This window comes from Clarias gariepinus, chromosome 14 (assembly GCF_024256425.1).
Source record: "Clarias gariepinus isolate MV-2021 ecotype Netherlands chromosome 14, CGAR_prim_01v2, whole genome shotgun sequence".
NCBI classification, from domain to species: Eukaryota; Metazoa; Chordata; class Actinopteri; order Siluriformes; family Clariidae; genus Clarias; species Clarias gariepinus.
In genome coordinates this window covers 26,066,374-26,088,110 of record NC_071113.1, presented here as the reverse complement: position 1 = coordinate 26,088,110, position 21,737 = coordinate 26,066,374, and the positions used below count along the sequence as shown (strand labels likewise).

General features: G+C 36.0%; 1 protein-coding gene across 1 annotated transcript; it reads right to left on the bottom strand.

Moving 5' to 3' along the window:
• Positions 1 to 15,385: 15,385 nt before the first annotated feature.
• hhex (hematopoietically expressed homeobox) lies at positions 15,386 to 21,344 on the bottom strand. The gene is made up of 4 exons (XM_053510816.1): positions 20,813 to 21,344; positions 17,586 to 17,764; positions 17,182 to 17,232; positions 15,386 to 16,445 (listed from the first exon to the last, which is right to left on the bottom strand). The coding sequence occupies exons 1-4, from the start codon at positions 21,198 to 21,200 to the stop codon at positions 16,221 to 16,223; spliced, it is 843 nt and encodes a 280-aa protein (XP_053366791.1). The 5' UTR covers positions 21,201 to 21,344; the 3' UTR covers positions 15,386 to 16,220.
• Positions 21,345 to 21,737: the final 393 nt, after the last annotated feature.

Below are 21,737 nucleotides of genomic sequence, written 5' to 3'. Positions count from 1 at the left end.
ACCCGGATCTGTAATGATAATGATAATTCTAACACAGCGAAATAACAGTCACACAGTAGGGCAATCCTTACAGTTCCCCAAGCTTAAAAAAACAACATAACACACATACACTTAAGAATATTTATTTTGAAAGCATGAACAAAAATACATATCAATTCTTTCTGTATCTCTTAAGCATACACGTTTTCTTATGTCCTGAGATTAGAATCTGTTTTTTTCACACCAAAGTGATGTTCCTCTCTCATTGCTCCTAGAATAAAGTTCATCTCTTCATATCTCTTGTCTAAAAATGCAGTGTGAAGACTAAACGAAAAATGTTTTCACAACACCTGCAAGAGCCGTTCAGATGAGGTGTATGTTAAAAGAATTTTAAAACTTGTTGAAGTTTCGTTTAACTAAAAGCATCAGAACAGAAAATGATCATAACATTTTTTATGTGTATTATTATTATTATTATTATTATTATTATAAATGCTGAATATGAAATAAAAAGCATGTTGTCATAGGAATATAATCAATAACCAGCCATCACAATGTGAGTTAAAAATATAGAGAAAATGAAAAAAATACTCAATTTATTGCAAGATCTCGCAAAACCTCAAACAAATCATATACTTCTGAGCCTTTACTCTTATTAAGGATCTAATTTGCTATTAAAAACATGAAGTTCAGTCTCTACATTCATTTCTGTTTCTAGATGAGACGGAATTTTTGTAACCAATTACTTAACCTAGCACAAGCTTGCTAACAGAAGCTAGCTCACAGTTTTGTAATTACGTTTTTTTTATCTTTTTTATGATAAAAAATAATCCAAATCTATAAGTCTTTTAAATGTAACATAGCTTGTTTGGGTTTTTTAAACTAACCCTGAAATTTAAAAATGAATAAATATTATGCTAAACTAAATGAAAAAACAAGGAGTTAAGGTTTTTAATCAATCATAGACAGGAACAAGAAAGTTGGATTTTTTTTTATTTAATTATTTTGTTATTTACTTTACAAAGACATAAGAAAACAAAGAGAACTTGCCTACTGTAGCTTGCAATGCCTCTTCTTTTATTGACCTCATCCATGACAATATAACCAGGCAAAAAGTCATCCTTGCCAAAAAAATAAAGTTATTTTGTTCTTTTGAGAGGCCGAAAGGGTTTTTTCATTATATTATATTTTTATAATTGAAGTACAAATTGTACTATTTATCCGTTTATAGTTGAATGTTTTAGTTTAGTGTGATGTTGGCGTAGTGGTTAGCACTGTGGCCCTGCACCTCCAGAGTCGAGGGTTAGAGTCCCAGCTTCAGGTCTGTTTGTGGAGTTTGCATGTTCTCCCCACATGGTTCTCCCACATGCAAATTACGTTAATTGCAACTCGCTGCATAACACTGCCTGACAAATTGCCTGTAGTGAGTGTGTGCTTGTGCCCTACATTGGACTGGCCCACAATGCCATGCTGGAAGAGATAACACTCATCAGGATAGAAATGTGTCTACTGATTTGTAGTGACTCTTCCTTCTTCCTTCCTCCTTCAGGTGAAGCTAAACCATGGCAGTAATATAAATGCAAAATTCCCACAACAGATATTTTCTTGTAATTTGTCACACATCTGTAGCAACTTAAACAGTTATTGTTTTTTTTTTTATGTTAGCATATTTCACAGTTATCTATGTACTAACAGTGCTTTAATAACTTTCTCATACAGTAGCATACATTACACTGTTATGAATGCTGTGTCTATCAAGTGGTTGGTCTGTCCAATGCTACTAATTAATTTGTAAGGTTATATGAAGTCCCAGAGTTGCAAATCCCCCCTCTTTGCTGTGGTTCAAAGTGAACATAGTTCTCATCATTGTTTGTTTTTGTTCTGTGCTTGAGTCTGGCCATGTGCATCGGTCTCGCTCCTGTCCTTTCTTTGGAGTACTGCCCAAGTGTGTCCAGGTGTTCTCTGTTAAAACCCTTGATTAGTCTATTTATACTCTCCTGTGTCGTGTTGCAAAGTCTCGTCGGGCCATAGCATCCCCAGTTCCTTGTCTTATGTCTAGTTGTACTTCCTGGTTTTGACTCATGATGGCTTTTCCTGCTATTCCAAAGACATATGCTGCACCAGATAAAACAATACTATGAGTAGATGTTCAATAAAACAGCCTCCCTCACAGCATGCTGGCATAAAATTGCTAGCAAGGTACTGTAGGTAAATTATTCTTAAAGATAAGAAGGAAGCCAATAAATATTCATTAAAAACACATAACCTTTTAAAGGATTGTTCTAGAGATACATTTTTTTTTATTTACTATGAACACATTTTCTGTCATAATTTCATCCATCTATCTAGGAACCTTTGTAGTTTAATAACAGACTGTGAAGGTCATTGGTGACTATTGTATTTATTCCCATTTTACGACTGTGGTAGGACCTCCGGTCAGATTCACACGCACATTCATACACTACGGCCAATCTGTACCTGGAGGAAACCCATCAAGCACTGAGGAGAACATGCAAGCTCCATGCATACGGACATACAGAGTGGGAATCGAACCCATGACCCTGGAGGGGCAAGGTGACAGTGCTACCCACTACACCGCCATAATATAAAATTATATAATATAATATAATACAAAATAACTTTTGTTATTAAGCTACATTTTAATGTAAGTATGCACGCGTCTTAACAAATGTGTGCAAGTTTAAAATACTGGACTAACATAGTAGCCATTGATTTCTAACCATGGACTCTAATTCAGCTTTAACTGATTAACAGCCACCTGCCAAATCACAGGCCATGCAACTCAAACTTGTAGACAATCTTTGCAAATTAGTAGATTGTCCAGTTTCTCTAATTCTGCAAAGAATTCTATAAATAAAAATAATAAACTCCCTTTCTGCAATAAAGCATTAGTAGCAAAAATTTACATAGTGTTTTTTTATTTATTTATTTATTTTAAATTGTCAGCTTGAAAATATGGACTTACTTTTTTTTTCAGTGGGAGAGTATAAACACAATCCGTCGGTACCCTGCTCCATCTAAAGGCCTCTCTATTAACAAGAAGGTCCTCTAAAGGGATTTGTTTACATACTGTTAAAAATTATGGTAGTTTAAAATGTACTGTAGTTTGTATGAAGCCAATGTTTTTTATCATATAATTACTGACATTTATTTAAAATATGACCACAGTTTAACAAAGAAATAAACAGACTAAGCAACAAAAACGTTTTCATGGTTTCATTTGCAAGCTTCTACGCTACAAGTTTAATTTAGGGGCTGCTGTTACCTAAAGTAGCCATTAAAACATGATGACTACATGAAAGCTTTTTGTAATACTACAGTAATTTCAGTTGTTTTACTCAATTTACTTACTTTTTGATACTATTTAATGTAATGGACATATCTATTGCTGCATTGTTGCTTTTTTCCTTCCAACAGCATAACCCTGGGTTTTTCTTCGGGTACTTCAGTTTCCTCTTACAGTCAAAACACATGCAGGTTAGGGTAATTGGCGTTCCCGAACTGCCATGAACATGAGACTGTGTGTGTGTGTGTGTGTGTGTGTGTGTGTGTGTGTGTGCCCTGCGATGAACTGGCACCTAATCCAGGGTGCACCCTGCCTCTTTTTCTTTATTTATTTCCCTAATTTAGTCGTAGCCAATTCCTCCCTGTCACTAGGGGGCTCCCACATTAAGGCTACTACTACCACTCAGCCGGGAGGGCCGAAGACTATCACGTGTTACCTCCGAACCACGTGACGTCAGCCGACCGCATCTTTTCGAACTGCTTGCTCGTGCACCATTAGGGACGGAGTAACACACTCGGAGGAAAGCGCTAGCCGCTCCTTCCGCGTGTGCGAGCTCACTAATATGGGAGCACAAGAAGTACCTCTCATTCCTCCCCCTGAGAGAGCTCAACCAATCAGCTCTCTCTGTGCCTCCGGCTGTGAGAGTGCCTCTTTTTCTAAGTCTCCTGGGATAGGCCCCAGGCCCCCCGCTGTATAAAGCGGTGAAGATGCTGAGTAAGTGAGATATGTTCACACTAAAGTGACCAAAAGTAAGCAATTAACACTTCAACACTTCAAAATTCTTCAAAAGAACCTGTTTGATTTGCATGTCCAGCTATCATATCATTAAGCAGATTTACCAGTAAGGAACATTATCTATCATCAAAAAGAAAAACTGTATCACAGATTAGCTTTAAAACAGGATCCTGCATGTGCTCCTTTTTAATGCCTCACACAGAAATAACCACGTGAAACGAAACAAGCATCGGAAAGCGATGGGAAGCGTTTAAACCGTCCACCCTGTGCTTCTACGGCTCCAAAGAGTCAAAATCCCCAGCCATGCATTCCTCAGCACTCATTTAAAGGAGTTTCCTCGTATTTTCATCTTTGTTTTCACAGCCTGCCATAGGCCAAAGGGGAAGCCAAACAAATTATCCGCCATTGTTCAGAGCCCCAAGCTCTCCCAATAACATTATTTGTGGAAGCATACATGCAAGAATAACTTCCTGAGTCATGTGGATTGTCTGTGTTGAGAGGAAATCGGCCGCTTGCTAGCAGCCTACTGAGGGCCTTGAAGTCTAAACTCTCCCTTTCTCTCTTGCTCTCTCTCTCGCTCTCTTTCTCTCTCACTCATCCTTTCATCACTTCCCTTATGCCACATCCTGTCTAAGCTGAAGGAGGCAGGGAAACTGGTTTAGAGAGAGACAGCAGGAGAGAGAGCGACAGAGAGAGAGAGAGAGACCCTGAGCTGAGGGCGCACAATGTCGAAAAACAGGATATGAGCCCTCAGTGGCAGCATGACCTTACCAAAAGCACTTAACAAAAGCATTTACTGAAAAGAATTCTCATTACCGGCATCAGAAGGGCAAAACCATGCCCTCTTGTTAATCTAAATATAAAGCTCATACTACTACTACTACTACTACTACTTACAATAATAATAATAATAATAATAATAATAATAATGAGCTGTGTCAATGAGTCACTGTTTTGCCATTTAATCATCATTTTGAATTTTTTAGCTCTGAATTCTGCCTTTTATGGACTTTTGTGGGCGTCACTAAATCTAAATCAACAAATGGTGAGAATGCAAAAAAAGAAAGTTAATGTTAGCATATCTCAACATGCTCATGGATAAAGAAAGTCAGAGCTACCAAAGTCTTAATGTAACACTTGGAACACAGTTTACTTTTTCACCCAATTTTCTCCATAAATTAGTTACGTCTAATTCCCACCCATTATGTTAGGCCACACCCACTTCAGAGAAAGCTACCAACCAGGGCGTAGACTAACACAAGCTTCCTCTAACCGCATCTTTTCGATCTGTCGCTTATCCGCCCTTAAGGGAGCGACGTAGCACAATTGGAGGACATCCCTTGCACTTGCATAAGCTCACAGTCACCCATGATTGGTTAGTGTCACTATGATTGATGTAAGAGTGTGAGTGTGAGATACCTCCCTCCCCCCCCACCCCCCCCTCCCAAAGGTTAGGGTTAGCTACACTCCCAGCTATCGATGGCTGTAGTATCGCCCAGGAACTGAATTCCTGATATCTGGATAATAGTGGCTACACAACTTTTAATACAACTTGTAAAAAACTGATAAGATAACTACTAAAAAAACTGAATTATACTTAGTTAATGTTAGCTACAGTAGATCAAGAACAAAAGGAAAATTTTAGCCAGCTAGCTAGAGACAGAACTCAGTTAGCAAGATTAATGCTAATAAACAGACTAGCATTGAAAAGAACACCAACTCGTACACTAACTCTAATTCTAACTCTTTAACATTACCGGCATTAATAGCAAAATTTCAAGGGAAAAAAGTTAAAAAGTTAGTGAGAGAGAGAGAGAGAGAGAGAAAGAGCTGTCGTAATGAATTATAGGTCCAGGTTTTCAGCTGTCCACCATTAACAAGTAATAACAGTCTGTCCAGCATTATCAAGCGATAACATTCTGTTATTGATTCTTCAAACTTTCTGTCTTACACACACAAAACCCAACAAAAAAGCAAACAATCCGTGTGCTTCACTGACCCAGCTGAATGCCTGTTCACCGTTCGGTCAGTTTTATGAGGGGCCTGTTTGCTGAGTAAGTCACAACAATCGCATGACCTCTCATAAAACTACTGGCAATCAATAACGCTCCCGATCACTGGCCTAGACCTGCTGTTCATGTGATCCGATAAGCTCAGTGTGTGCCATCCATTACTACAGCAATAAGCATCAGGATTTATGGCTAATGTTAGACTACTGTATACACACTGGGTGGTGAAGATAAAGCGTGCTAATGACTGCTTTGATCCCGCTAGTTAAATTCCAGCGCTGCTCGCTTTTGCCCATCCCGGACACGCCACTTTACAATACGTCCTTTGTGTGAGGAGATCGATAAACGAATAAGGTATTAAAAGGAACATTTATGGTCTGTACAAGGCCACTAATGCCAGATTCGTCTCAGACTGGCTTCCTTTTTTCTAATCAGACCAATGTTTTATTCCCTGCTCTCTATTTCTTTGTCCCTTAGCCTTTGTTCTACTTCCCTCTCTCTCGATTTCTCATTTTCTGTCACCTCCTCACTCTAATCGAGAATTAAAACAGTTGCATATCTCTCTTTGCATGGACACATAGATGTGTCATAACCCGTTCTGTTTCCTGTCACTCTTCACTGGTCTGCTCACATCCTTCCTAAAGGTGTGAATAAATAGTATCACTTGTCTAATCTCATTTCTGTCTTCAGCACCTTTGGATTAACACAGTGATGAGCTCATCTTAACTATTTAAGAGATTAATGTTTTCTTTAACTTGAGTAATTTTATAGATATACCCCACAGTACATCTGCTTATATACTTAAAGCTTGCTCAGATCATCTCTAAGGATTGTGAGGGAGAGAGTATGCAAAATGATATATAGCTCACTAAACATGATTTTCTGGATATTTGAAAAAAAAATCACATCTTGACCATTTTTGTCTCTTTAATGTACTTTTCAGGGCTTGCCTGGTTTATAGGAATAAAACGCATTGTGCATTTCATCCTGGTCATAGTTGCTGTGGAACACTGGGCGTGAGGTGTGAATGCACCTCCATGTGACAAGTACTCAGGTACAGGTACAATCTTGGTGATACGGATCGAAAAATGCTTGTCATGATATGGCAGGTGAGGTGGTGGTTATCGAGTGACTAAGGAATGCGGACACCACACTATATGTGTGTGTGTGTGTGTGTGTGTGTGTGTGTGTGTGTGTTTGCAGGGACTGTTGACCTTGGATAAACGAACACCATTATCTCAGTTTGGGAAATTGATGAGTGCATGCTGTTTGCATTGATACTGTTGCTCTGAGCAGTGCTCAGTGAGTCTGCAGTGACAAACTGCACTGGCATGAATAAAAACTTTTACAAGCTATTTAATGTTTATGCTTAAATGTCAGGGATCCTAAAAATCTTGAAAACACTATCCCGAAATAAATGCTGAAATATGCATGAAATATATATATATATATATATATATATATATATATATATATATATAATCTGATCCTTATTCCCTACTGTATATATATATATATATATATATATATATATATATATATATATATATATATACAGTAGGGAATAAGGATCAGATTTTCTTAATAGCTCCTAGACCAAAAAAAAGCAACAGCTCCCTTTCTCACTCAGGATCAGAGTCCTGTTAATTCCCCTGTAAAAGCTGTATACAAATCATTGGACTCAGAATCCCAAAATGCAGAGACTCACTTTGTTGGCTTAGTGATTTATGAGAAGAACAGCATCGTGCTGGTTAAGGTATTCGTTTTTTAAGTGTGTAGATGGGGAGATGAAAAAGCTGGACAGACTAAATTACTAAAGTGCTGCTGCATCACGTTCTTTTGATAGTGCTCTTTAAGTGGAGTCCAACTTACACTACATTTGATACCCACCAATTGTCGGTAATGTAGTTAATCCTTAATCAAATGAAAACAGGCCAAATTGTCAATGACACACAAAAAAAAACTTTAAAAGATTAATCTTTGGTATGTTATTGAACATCACATGATTATGTATATGAAGTTTTTTGAGGGTGTATCTTTGAAGCCTAAAGAGACTAGTGAAAGCTAGGGATAATACATTAAGGCCTGAACTTATTGAAGACTACAATGAATTGTATATGTATATAAACTATCCATTTCATCGTCACAACTTAATGGAAATTTCCACTAATACTAAAGAGCTTTTATGGAAAAAAAAAAAAAAAAGATATTGGTGATCTGGATCATATTATATACACATACAGTATATGTTGTAATGCAATGGTTACTTAACTGTTAAAAACAGTTTACAAACTATAATATACAGTATTATGATTCAGAAGTACTGCAGTATGGTTCATTCAGCTTCCTACTGTATCGTTAAATGCTGTAAGGTTAAGTACAACTAATGTTAAAATAAAGAAAGTGAATATTATTAGTTAAGTCAGATAGTATGCTCAATATTGCCCTTAAATAATCACATATTTGAGCAATAAAGTGACAAAGCTATATAGATAGCAAAAAGGCAGAGATTGCTTAATGGACAGGTCAGCTCTAAAGATTACAGCCATGAGTAAATAGAAACAAATGTGCAATCAACAAGTTAAAATACACAAAGAAAAAAGTTATTACACAAGTTATGTGTTGCACTATACTGTTCGCATGGACCCGCTCAATTAGCTTCTACTAGCATTTACAATATAATTCTTGTATCCGTGAGCACTCACCTTCAGCTTTTGAATCAGAATATTTAATTATTAAGCTTGTTATGCCTATGAACAGTCTATTATACACTGTATAATTATATGGCTTGGACTTTGTGTTAAACTAGGGCTTGTACTTCAATTTGTTCATGTCATATGACTAGACAGACTGGAACAAGTTATTGTCTGTATCACTTTACTTGTCTGTGTACATTAAATAAAAATCCAATTCTAGAAATTGTTCATTGTATTGAAATTGTTACTACACTTAATATGGACATATGTTCCATAAAAGAAATACCACACTCGATGTTGTTCTGTTGTACTGAATATGCGGCCTTGAACATAGGGCCAAATCACCACTGCTGATATTTAACAGCACTCTTAGTTTATTGCACAATAACTTCATAATTAAATCATTAGAATGGATGTTAGACCATTTAAACTTTTTTCTACTTGTCTTTTATTTTTATTATAAAAGATATATGTATGTCATATATAGGTCAAACCAGGACTTTTGATTGTGTGGAATACGTAGGAGAACGCAGTTAATTATAGTAAAAACTTTGATTATTCTATATAATCCCCTGCTACACAAATGCACATATCCCAGCATTTCACTAGTGCTTGGATACCATCAATGTAGAAAGTAATGCTGACCCTATGATCAGACTGCCTGATTCATGTCTGAAATGCTGGCCTCCCAGGAACTCCTTTAGTGGCCCAAGCATGTGGAAGTGGCTTTGGGAATGAGCAGAACTAAACCTGTTCCAAAATCTCCCAGCTGGATTCCTGTAATGTGCAAGTGGTGTTCTTAAATGATCCTGTGTGTGCAGTTCCCACAGACGGATTTGTTTCTTCTGAAAGGTTGTCTGTCAATTTTCAAGGATTAAACATTCTTCTGGCACCCAAACAACTGTTGTGGATTTCGGCTAAGAATCTTATCACAATACTGTATTTGAAGTCTTCTGTAAATGTCTTCTGTATATCATTTTTTTTACCTTCATTCACAAGAAATTTTTCACTAGTGCTTGGATTGCACTATTTTTTGACTTGTCCAGATTTTACTTAAATGCCCCGCAAATAAGTTAAATATAAGATTGTGTGTATAGAGGAGGCCTTTTTATATCCCAACCTTGTTTATTTGTATTTTTTTTTCATTATTATTAATAAGGACCTTTGATATATTTTCTAAATTTATGGCTGTCTAGGATTAGACAGCCGGGTCAGGGGCCCGGGGTAGCTCAGTGGTTAAGGAATTGGACTACGGTTCGGAAGATCCCAGGTTCAAAACCCCACAACCACCAAGTTGCCCCTGTTGGGCTCTTGAGCGAGGCCCTTAACCCTCAACTGCTCAGATGTGTAATGAGATAAAAATGTAAGTCGCTCTGGATAAGAGCGTCTGCTAAATGCCCAAATGTAAATGTAAATAATTAATACAAAATTTTGAAAAGACAATGTTCAAAGAACTGCTCCCAACTGTGGGGCACAAGCATTCAGTGAACGAAAATGAGGTACAGTAAATTGTATATTATGCTATGGCCTTTTAAAATCGGGGAATCCCAAACCATACTGTAGATTTTAAAGTACTTTATTAGACAGTCCTTTCCATCACCATTATCAAAAGATTAATTGAGGAAACATCTTGTTTAAGAACAGTGTTTACTGTTCCAGTAACGTTCCAGGGAAACCAAATATTTCATAAATTAAATCCATAAAATGATTCTAATTAAGCTTTTTTAACACTCTTAGCATGTTCTCAGTCAGTTTCATGAGAAGACTCACCTAAAAAGTTTTTCTCAAAGGTTTTTTAATAAGCTAAGAATCTGTCGGCTGCTTCTTCCGAATTCTTAATGAAAGCTTATTGTTTCAGGGAGGGGGGATTTTAATTTTAAGTAAAAAATACACAAATGTAAAGTTCACTGTTTACAGTTGATGTAGAGACACATTTTTAGCATAAGACTAATTGACAATATCTTTATGAAAGTATATATTTCAATATTAAACATACAGTGTCAGAAGTTAAAATCCTAGATGCCACACAATCATTTTTTTTTTTTTTTTTTGCCATCAACTGATTGTTCCATATAATATCTAAATACATCTCCTCTTTAGAAAACAGTGTAAGGTTTGCACCCAATTATCCTGAACTGTTGTGCCTTTATTCTGAGATATCTGCCTAATGGATTTAAAAAGAGACTCAATCACTCCTTCATAATCTTTAATGGATGCATTGTTTGCATGTATCACTAACATCCTCTGGGTAAGAGATAGAACAATCATGGCCTATCTACTGGCCTCGAGCGCCAGATACAATCAGTTGGCTTGCTATCACAGCCCATTCACATGAGCATGCTAAACTATTGAGCAGCTTTATTCCCCAGCTTTAATCACTGCCTGCAGAAAAGGAACAAACAATCCATTAGAGCGACAAAGCTGCTCTCAGCCATCATGAGTACAAGAGTGATTGGAGATTTAGAGGGAGAAAAAAAGGGAGGAGAGGAAGGCACATGCAATCAAGCACACACTCGTATGTAAATGATAGAAAGGATGACTAACACAGGAGTGGTGAAAAAAACACTGTTAATTGATCTGATGGAGCACAAACTTTCTGTCAATTAAACAATTAGACCTGCCTCGGCTTAAGTTGGCCAACCTTTAGAACTCACTGTTCGCTGACGATCGGGTCAATATTTGGCCAGTCGTTGTCTGAGAGACCACTTATCCCCTTCGTTTTACCAGCAGGCCTTTGGGGATTTAATATCTAAAGCATCAATTCATCCCCGTCCAGTGACATGTTGAACGCCGCAAAAGGCTCCTCGAGCCTGGATTCCTCCGGCAGCCTAGGAAAATATCACTCAGCAAGCGATTGCCCAGTCGACTGTGCTATTTGCTTTTCAATTAGGCCTCATTCACGTGGAGATAGAGCTTTTTTAAAGCAGTCACCCGCTACTCTAAATGAGCTCAGCGTTTTCTGCTTGAATCTCCAATTCACTCCGAGCCATAAAATGATTACTTGTCCAAACAGGTGCGCCAATGGAAGTAAAAACACTGTGGGCATCATAAATAGCTTTCACCCAAATGGCTTGATCTGCCTGCTGAGCCATACAAGGACAGGATATGACACTTTGCACACAGTGAGCAGAGGATATTAGATAAAATATGTACACATACGCGTACACACACACACACACACACAGGCACACAAACATCCTAGTAGCTTTTCAAACCTTTGGAACCCAGGTCCCGTCAAAGAATGTCTCTCTCGTTTTCTTTCTTTCTTTCTCTCTCTCTCTCTCTCGCTTTCCCTCTCTCTATTTTCTTTCTACTCCATTGACCATTTTCACTGTCCTGTTCCTGTGTTGGCTTTTTGGTTATAGGATTTGTGAAGCATTACTCAATTCATGAGTGAAATCGATGCATCGTCTGTTGATTTTGGCCACACTCTGCCAGTGCTCTGGGGCTGTTGAACCTTGCAGGTGAGCATCTAGGGGGCACGGTGCACAACCGTTTATCACATTGTACCCTCTAGGCTTCTGCAATCATTAACGTCTGTTTACCATCCGCTAAATGATAACCCATTTGAAGCTGAATCTGCCAATAGGGCAGTCGAAGACAAGAGTAAGCCTGTGCTGGACATGCTGGTCGATGTGCTGGTTTGACAGGAAAAAGCACACACTTGGATTAAGGCCTATTGGAAAATCACAAGTGTTATAATAAAATTGTTTCAGTGATGAAGCACTGTACTATTGACTTCTCATCCTTAACAGGCATGTATTAATGAATAGTATTGAGTTGATTATTAAGAGTAAAGACAAAAGACATTTTAAACCCAAGTAAAGAGTGCGTTTATGGTGTAAATTGTCCTATTTGCATTCCAGATATATAACTATATAATGGTTTTATAACATTGATAAAGCCATTATAATATTTAATTAGCATTTTTGAAGTTTGATTAGTGGGGGTCAAAAATCTGACAGAACTTTATTTTGCATTCTTTTCTAAACTTTTTCATTACAAACATATATGATCAACAACAATTTGAGTGAAAAGTAAAATGGTTGAAATATTAACATCAATTTCAGTTTACTTGTGTTAGTTTTATGTCTGCTTTTTTTGCTTTGTTAAAGTGTGCCCTATGGACGTTTGTGTTAAACCAGACATTTTAAGATTAAATCGAGCAACAAATCAACATTTCAACTGAATATAAGAAGTCAGGCATTAGGAAAACCTTGCTCATTATTACATATTTGCTTATATTTAAATAGACAATTAGAAATCATGCAGCATTTTGAATATTAAACATTAATACTGAACATCTAATTTAAATCTTTGTATTTGTTTCTATTTCTTTTTAAATAAAAAATAGGAAATGCCAGTTTATTAATGTTGTCTCAGACTTTTGAACCCCACTGAAATGATTCATTAAAAAATATATTTATCACTTTGGGTCAAATAAAGTCAAATTAATGGGCAAATAAAACAAATAATTGAGCAAAGAAAACAATTAAGGATATTTACATTTACTGGAACTGAGTTACAAGTAAGAACTCTCGGAAGCCTGAAAGGATAGTGCTGAACCATCAATAAAAAATCATGACTTTTTTATGAATAATAAATCATGACAAATTCCATGGTAAAAAACACTTGTGAATAAGACTAATTCAGAAAAATGCTTATTCGTTATTTGCTAGGGAGCATAAAAATTGGACTTGGACAGTGATTGGACAGTGATGGGTCTATCAGGGTAACAAGTAAATCACATGCAGCAATGACCATGCATATGAGCCACTGTACAAGCCTCTGGAGGCAGTGCTATGATCTGGGGTTACTTCAGTTGGTCAGGTCTAGGCTCAGCAACTTTATGTGGGAATGAAATGAAGTCAGCTGATAACCTGAGGGTACTGAATGAACAGGTTTTTCTTTGTTTTAAGTTATGAGATTAAGATTATTTTAATTCTGATATTAACTAATGAGGTCACTCTCAGAGTGACCTGGTAAATCAAATTACAAATTAAAAGTGAACTCCACACCATTTTTAATAAATAAATGTTTATTAGCCTCATGTCATGTTTTACTGCTAATTTGTTGCTGAAAATAAAATCAATTTGTTACTTGCAACCCAACACGTCATGACCTTTTGAATTTAAATAAATGTGTTATGTGTTTGTTGTTATTGTTGTTGATTATTTAAATTTGTAAGCTTTTCAGCATGTTGCCCATTGTAAATTTAATAAATCTTACATTTTTGATTGATAAATGTTCATATACTTTCAGTTCAAGCCTAGATTTTTAAGGTTATATAGCATATTTTTGTTGTTTTAAGGGCAGCATGTAAATTAGATGTTAATCAATCCTAGATTTTAATAGCCATATTTAATTAATGATATTGCAAACAAATTTTTAATATTAATAATATTAAATTTTATCTAATTATCTAAACTATAATATTTGTATATATTTTATTATATTATATATATTATATTTTATTTTAGTCTATTTTGAGTGAAAATAATAATTTCTGCATATTAGAATTGGTTCATTGCTTTCCACTTTTTGCTCCTTTTTTATTTAGGAAATCACTTTATTTGGAAATGTGTAGACTACACATTTTAAAAAAATTAAACCATTCATTTGGTGTTGTTGGTATAAACATTTAACAAGTTATGACTGCCATGGCATGCATGTAAAAGAGTCCACAAAATTTCTAAATGCCATAAATTTATTAAATTGTGGGCTGGCAGTTACATATTATTATTTTCACTATATTATTGCCATAGCTACCACTGACCATCTTGGTAAAACCTTGTTACACTGTCATCATGGCCAATAATGCACACACATTAACGCAAACCTTAATAAACAAAATTTGAGCAACAATGTATTCCCAACATGGCCTAAACATTGCTGTAAGGTAAGCAGTTTGTACAAGCTATTTAACAAGCTATTTAAATCTGTTTAAAATGTTTATATTATAGGTACAGATTGGACGACCTGTTAAATCCTAAAACTAAGACCAGATAGGTCTTTTAGGTTTTTCCACCAAAAATAGAGATTCCTGCTGAAGTAACATAACTACTCGTGGCTCTGGTAGTTAAACCTCAGGCTTTGATCTCCTTATGAAGGTTAAACTTCAGACCATCCTAGAATTGGAGTGTTAAATTCTGTAAGTCCATCTGACATGGCCATCACCTTCATTTACCACATTAATAACCACAAGGTTGTATATTGATATTGAGCACTTGGAGGAAAGCACAGTTTAGGCCTTCAGCCAGACTCTTAACTGACCTAACCATCAATATTTTAGCAGGTGCTTCAGGTAAAAACATCTCCCACAAGTGCATATTTTATAATGCACAATATGGAGAAAAGTTTGTAGACACCTGATCAAACACATCCATTATTCTTTCCCAAACTGTTTGTAAGCAGCCAAGTGCATTGAATGTTTTGTTTAATGCCTTAATATTAAAATGTACCTTCAAGTGACCTAAGAGGCCCAAACCTGTTTCGACATGACAGTTCCAATGTAGACATTGTGAGCTCCATGTAGACATGGTTTGCAAATACAAAGATTTTAATTCAACAACTTTAAGATGAATTGTAATACTTTAATAGAATTACATTATACCTTCTTTAAAAAAAAGGATTAACCCATATTAGTTTACGATGTAGCTTTCCCTTAATTTGAAAGACTTATAGTATCTTCCAAAAATTTGGAAGACTGATTTGATAGTAGGCAACCCAGATTTTAAAGTCATGTAGTAGACATGTGGCCATAATATGATAACAGTCATCCATTCCATATTGAAACAACTTTACTTTTCCAGATTTTTTCTGCATGATGAAAGTAAATGTCCATAACTACTCTAGTGCTAATCTCAACACAGACCTATTAAAAAGCTGTTTTCCCAGCTTGTTACAGATTATTAATTATTATCCCAAACACAAGAAGCAACAAACTTCTTCCACAAATGTAATTCAAAATGAGTCTTAGTATTCTGTAAAGATCCACTTGAAATTCTATCTCTCTTCTCCTACTAAAAGAAATTATCTTCTTTTAACACAATTCTTTCAAACAATCAACCAAACAATCAGTCATTCGGTTCCTGTCATATGCATTACTTAGACATTTATAACTTAAATTATGAGCAGTGTATCCAAGGTGTAATAAGATATTATTTATTACGAATTTTATACATTAAATATTTACATGCTTAATGCTGAACATTTAATACATCACTTATCAGGATTAAATCGTCCGTTTGTTGTTTTAACACATGGCTCAAACACTGGTTTAACATAAAAAGCGATGTTAAACTTTGGAGCCATGGTATAATGCTTAAAAATGCAGTGTGTGTCTGCGTGTGTGCGTGTTAGAAACACTGAAGAGTCTGATCCAACAAAAAGTATAACACGGAAAGTTTTCATAATGACTATATACAGCATAGAAGTCCATCTGAATCCGTGCATAAATAAGTGTCCCCTTGTCCCGTGTTTGCAGAGCCGTCCTCATAGGGGAGGACTCAATGAGATGTCTGCGTCCTCCTCAATGTCCAGCTCTCTGTCTGAATCGTCTGAAACTTCCGACTCGAGCAGCGCGCGTGAAGACGGTGAGGAGCAGGACGATGACGAGGAGCGCGTGGGGTGCGGGTCCGAGCTCCGGGGTTCCGCGAGCGAGCAGCTTCTTTCCGAGTGCTCGCTGTCGAGCTCGCGCTTAGGACCTTGAGGGTTCTCCTACAGAGAATAATAAAAAAATAATAATAAATATATATAATATCAGCCCACGTGTACTGTATATTTCCACTATGTTTCTGCAAAAATTATTATTATTATTGTAGTAGTAGTAGTAGTAGTAGTAATAGTAATTACGTTTTTAGAAATTCCATTTAAAGTTTATCATCATCATCATTATCATCATCATCATCATTAATATCCACCCATACATTAATTAATTATCAATTAATGTTAGTAGCAGTGGTGGTAGTAGTAGAACCACTACTGCTAGCTAACCCTTATTATTATTATTATTATTATTGTTGTTGTTGTTGTTGTTGTTGTTATCTCATTGTTATTATTGAGATAACAGTAGTAGTAGTAGTAGTGATAGTGATGTTAATAATTGCCCTTTTGATTATTATTTTAATGAGTTGCCATTTTTATAATTTTCCTATTAATATTTTCTGTTTATTTACTGTTTATATGAATATTATTAATATTGAGTATTAAATTAATAATAACTTTAAGCCACTTATATATTTTTTTTTAATTTATTTTTACACAAGGTACAAATGCATTCTTTAAACATTTCTTCTAAAATTCTATTCTAATGAGAAAGAATAATTTTTACACGCAGATGATAAATAAATAAAGGTTATCATTGAGTATTCATATTAAAAGCGAAAGACCTTTAATTCGGGTTGTTTCCTCGTGACATGTAATGTGCATAAGTGTAAATGTTTCACTCTCTCACCTGTTTCAGTCTCCTCCATTTGGCCCTGCGGTTCTGAAACCATGTTTTTACCTGCAGGATGACATGAACAAACCACTGGTAAACGACAAAAATACCAACGTGGGTAAAAGATTAAATGTTCGAGTGAGTATTTTGAGTAATAAATAATACATATATTGTATAATAATATTTCGTATCCTTAATAATAGGACATTTCAAGGAAATGAGTGGGAATCACGGCTTTGGAGAAAAAGATTGTGTTTTTGTACTGGTGATCTTATTTTATAATTTAGTTTTAGCGTCCTCTAATATCGAAGTAACACTAAAAGGCGTGAATTACATTTATTATTATTATTATTATTATTATTATTATTATTATTTATTTATTTATTTATTTATTTATTATTGTTGTTGTTGTTGTATACCTGTCTCTCGCTCAGCTGGAGCATCTTGGCCAGTCGTTTCCTCTCCGGTGGTGAAAGGTATTTCTGCGTCTCGAACTTTTTCTCCAGCTCCACAGTCTGATCATTAGAGAAACGCACCTGTCCTCCTTTCCGCTTGTGCAAAGGACGCTGAATGAACGGAGTCCATAACAAGGGCTTACCTGGACACAAACAAAAAGCGCAAACATGAGCAAATAGTTGAAAGTTAGGAAGCATTTCAGACCCAAGACAGCTTCGAATTTAACAAATATAAAATAAAAAAGAATTCGTTCCCTTTTGCACAAAACAGAATAATTTAAATAGTGTATATGCTAACATTTGTCTATGGATCCAGACTTTTGGGACACGCTGTTATATAATTATTAGATCATTTTTAGAGAAAAGATAAAAGAAGAGAAAGGTGAAAGAAAGAAAGAAAGAAAGAAAGAAAGAAAGAAAGAAAGAAAGAAAGAAAAAAAGGAAGAAGGGAAGGAGGGAAGAATGGAATTAAGAAAAAAAATCTAAAAACGAGAAAAATAGTAGAGAAGAAAAAGGAAGTGAGAGAAATAATGAAAACGTATTCAAACTTTATAAACTTTTAAATGTTCTTATTTTTGTGACATGTTATTGTTTTTGTAATATATTATCTTTAATAATATATTATTATTGTATTATTATTATTATAATATTCATCATCATCACTATAATAATAATAATAATAATAATAATAATAATAATCATAATAAGTTACCTTATAGCGGATACTGGACATATATAAACAATGCAGTTGCTTAAACTACTAATTTAAATTACTAACTTATTTTACTTTTATTTTAGTAAAATAAAATTACAATTAAGGTTTATAATAATAATAATAATAATAATAATAATAATAATAATAATAATAATACTTTCATGGTTCTGATTATAATTGCAATTTTAAGACTTTTTTAAAAAGCCTGGTGTTTGATAAGAAACATACATACAGTATATATAGTGAGAATGTAATTCGTTCATCGTATGGCTTTAAATGTTAAAATGTTTGGTGTCAGAATATTTATTTTTTTTACCTTAATAAAGAAGTTACTAAATGTGTGTGGTGGAGGTGATATTATTTTTCTTGTCTTATCTTGTCTTTTCTGTTTCGGCTGGAGGCAGCAGGAAAATTCTGTTACAGACTCGTTGACAGAGCTGACATCCGCCGAAACTTTAGCTGTGAGAAGGCCAGGAGGACTTATGGCAAAATTTCCGCCAATGTGTTTCCTGTTGGTTTATCGGCTGAATAGCTTGAACATCCGTCCTTCATCCAGTCACCAAAAAATGCATAGGAAACTGATTTATGTTCAGCGAACAACTCATTTACATGGCTGCTGTAATAGAGTAAGGTCTGATACCTGTCTGAGTTCGGTAAAGTGATCAGGATTTAGGCAGGAAAAATAAATATATTGACGGGGACACACACGTTTGTCTTTCGTTTAAGAGCTGATAAAAAAAATTGCATTCTAAAGATCTCGTAAGATATAAATCAATTATATCAAATGTGCTGAATTTCTTTATCACATTTCTTTAACGGTTGTTGTTAAGACTAACAAGGATATTAACCCTGTAAAGTCTTAACATTGTGTAGAATACCCTTATCCCACGGGTAAATAATGATCTGTAATTACTAAGGCCCTAAAAACACAGAATGTTAATCGAATTTTATAACCTTAAATCTTTTTTGCCTGTCACACTCTGAGGTCACTCTAGAAAAAGCTATGCAATTCCAATTTAAACATGTTATGGGGTTTTCTCTGCTGTTAGTGGTGAGTCATTTTCATTTTTTTCGGGGTAACTTTTTGGCTCTATATTAAGAAGCTTAAATCAAGTCTCAAGTCGAGTTTGATAAGGAAAAAATCTTAAAACGCCCACTGCAATATAAAAATTTTATTGTGATTTAATTGCTTTATTTGGTTCACAGATTGTTGGGTTCCTTAGTGTTAATCTCCAGCTGTTTTGGTTATTTTAGTTGCTCTGAAGTCATGGCCACAGAAGGAAATGAACAATAATCAGAAAAAACGGATCCCGGCTATCAGAGGCCGAGTGTTTCCTGAATGTGTCTGTATTGAGGATGTCGATAAAAACAATCAGCAGTGCGCACGACTCCGCTCCGGAACACCCTGCACTGCTCCTGAAAGCACATTGGCTCCTATCAAGAGGTTCAAGACTTCCGCCATACACCGGAAAAGGCACTTAAAACCTCAGACCCAATCACAATGGTTTCACCCAAAGGTTGAGTCCCAAACCGCACAGGCTATGGTGCACTGAGTAGTGTGCCAAAAATGCTGTTTATTATGATAACCCGTACAAAAAATTATTTTAGTAACCTGGTATAAACTATGTAGCACTTTAGTGGGTACATTTAGATGAAACCTTGATCAATGTATTTAAAAAGTACCTACGTATATGATCTCTTTTTTTTTTTGTTGTTGAGCACATTTTTTCCCAAAACTGAAGTCTTATTTTTTCTTTCCTTTTTCTTTCTTTAATAAAAAACGACTTTTAATGGTTGTTGAACAGCAACAGACTATGACAGTGCAATGCATTTCCTGGAATTTCGAAATAAGAGACGATAGCTTCCTCTTTGGTCACTTTGGTCGAGGTGTATTAACCACACGAGCTGTTATTAAGCATTAGCACAATACGCACGACATCTTTTAGAATTACTTTTTTTTTAAATTACTTTTCACATAGCCTCAGTAAACTCTAGCATAAAGCATTCAAGGAGATGTCATAATAATAATCATAATAGTCATAATGATTGTGACATCATTTTAATGCTTTTGGCTGGAGACACGAATGACCAATAATTTGAGCACCCTAGAGGATAAAAGTTTAAGAACGAAAATTACACAATCTTAATACACGGTGTTAAAATAAACTGTGCATTTGCGTAAGGATGTAGGCGTATTCTAGAGATTTATGCCCCTTAAATAACTTTACAAATTCCCCCTTCTATGTGACACTTTTAACAAAACATATATGGGATATGAAATGGTCCTACTGTTCTCTGTGGCACCAAGATAAATAACAAATAATCACACATCATAAGGTGCTTATGAGGATCACATATGGTTCTTTAATACCTTCCTATTTTGAAGAATGTCAAGGTGCATACACTATATCCTAGTCTCAGCATATAATCATATAATCATCTGTATCATAAAATAAAAGTGTTATTGCTGACTTACCGAGAGGGTCGTGTCTGATGAGGGCGTGTGAGTAGTCTCCGAGCAGCGCGCGGTGGAACGGGTACAGCGGGTTTCCGTATGCGGCTGCGGCGGCTGCGGCAAGCGCGGCGTGGTGCGGGTGCGGGTGTGGGTGCGGGCTATGGTGCGGGTGTATCGGAGTCGGCTCGTACACTGCGCTCCGGTAAGGCGGCACCCAGCTGTTGAATGATGAGTTCGGTGAAGGTAAAGCCGGCGTGGGTGCTGTCACAGGGGCGAGCGGGGAGCATGAGCTCGGTGTGCCATCACTTCTGCCCAGGATGTCTTCAATGTAAAACGGAGTGGGCTGCGCGGGCTGAACCGGGGTCGGCGCGTACAGGGGAACGGGCCTGACCGCGGACTGGTACTGCATGATTCGGTCGGTGTGTGTCTATCTGTGTTTGTGTGTGTGTGTTAGAGAGAGAGTGTGAGTATCCGCTCATCAGAAAGTTAGTCACTGTTATGTTTGTTGTGTTTTTCCTTTATAAGTAGGTGAAACGCGTCACTCTCAATCCGCCGCCCACCGGAGTCACTCCCGTTCACCCTACATTGGGTTAGTTATCTGAAGCAGAGCGAGGGAGGAGATACAGAGCTCCAGGATCGACTTCCGGCAGGTATATGTCCAGCCTCTGATTGGTCCTTTAGTGGACAGACAGAGCACCAGGGCTAAGTATACCTGCATCTATGATGAGCTGTATCAGTATAGTACAATAATAATAATAATAATAATAATAATAATAATATATCATTATATTAAATAAACTTATTATTATTATTATTATTAATGTTGTTGTTGTTGTTGCTGCTGTTATTATTATTTTTATTATTATTAAATAGGAAAGTTGCTAGAAGTTGCCTATAGATCCAGACGCTGTTATATAATTTAAAGAAATCCTAATAGAGAAGAAAA

Bases quoted from the DNA above. Each gene is read 5' to 3' on its own strand.
- hhex (XM_053510816.1), bottom strand. From the start codon at position 21,200: ATGCAGTACCAGTCCGCGGTCAGGCCCGTTCCCCTGTACGCGCCGACC. The intron at 17,765-20,812 runs GTAAGTCAGCAA...GTTTGTGTCCAG, and splicing joins CATCAGACACGACCCTCTCG to GTAAGCCCTTGTTATGGACT. The intron at 17,233-17,585 runs GTATACAACAAC...GTCATCCTGCAG, and splicing joins TCCAGCTGAGCGAGAGACAG to GTAAAAACATGGTTTCAGAA.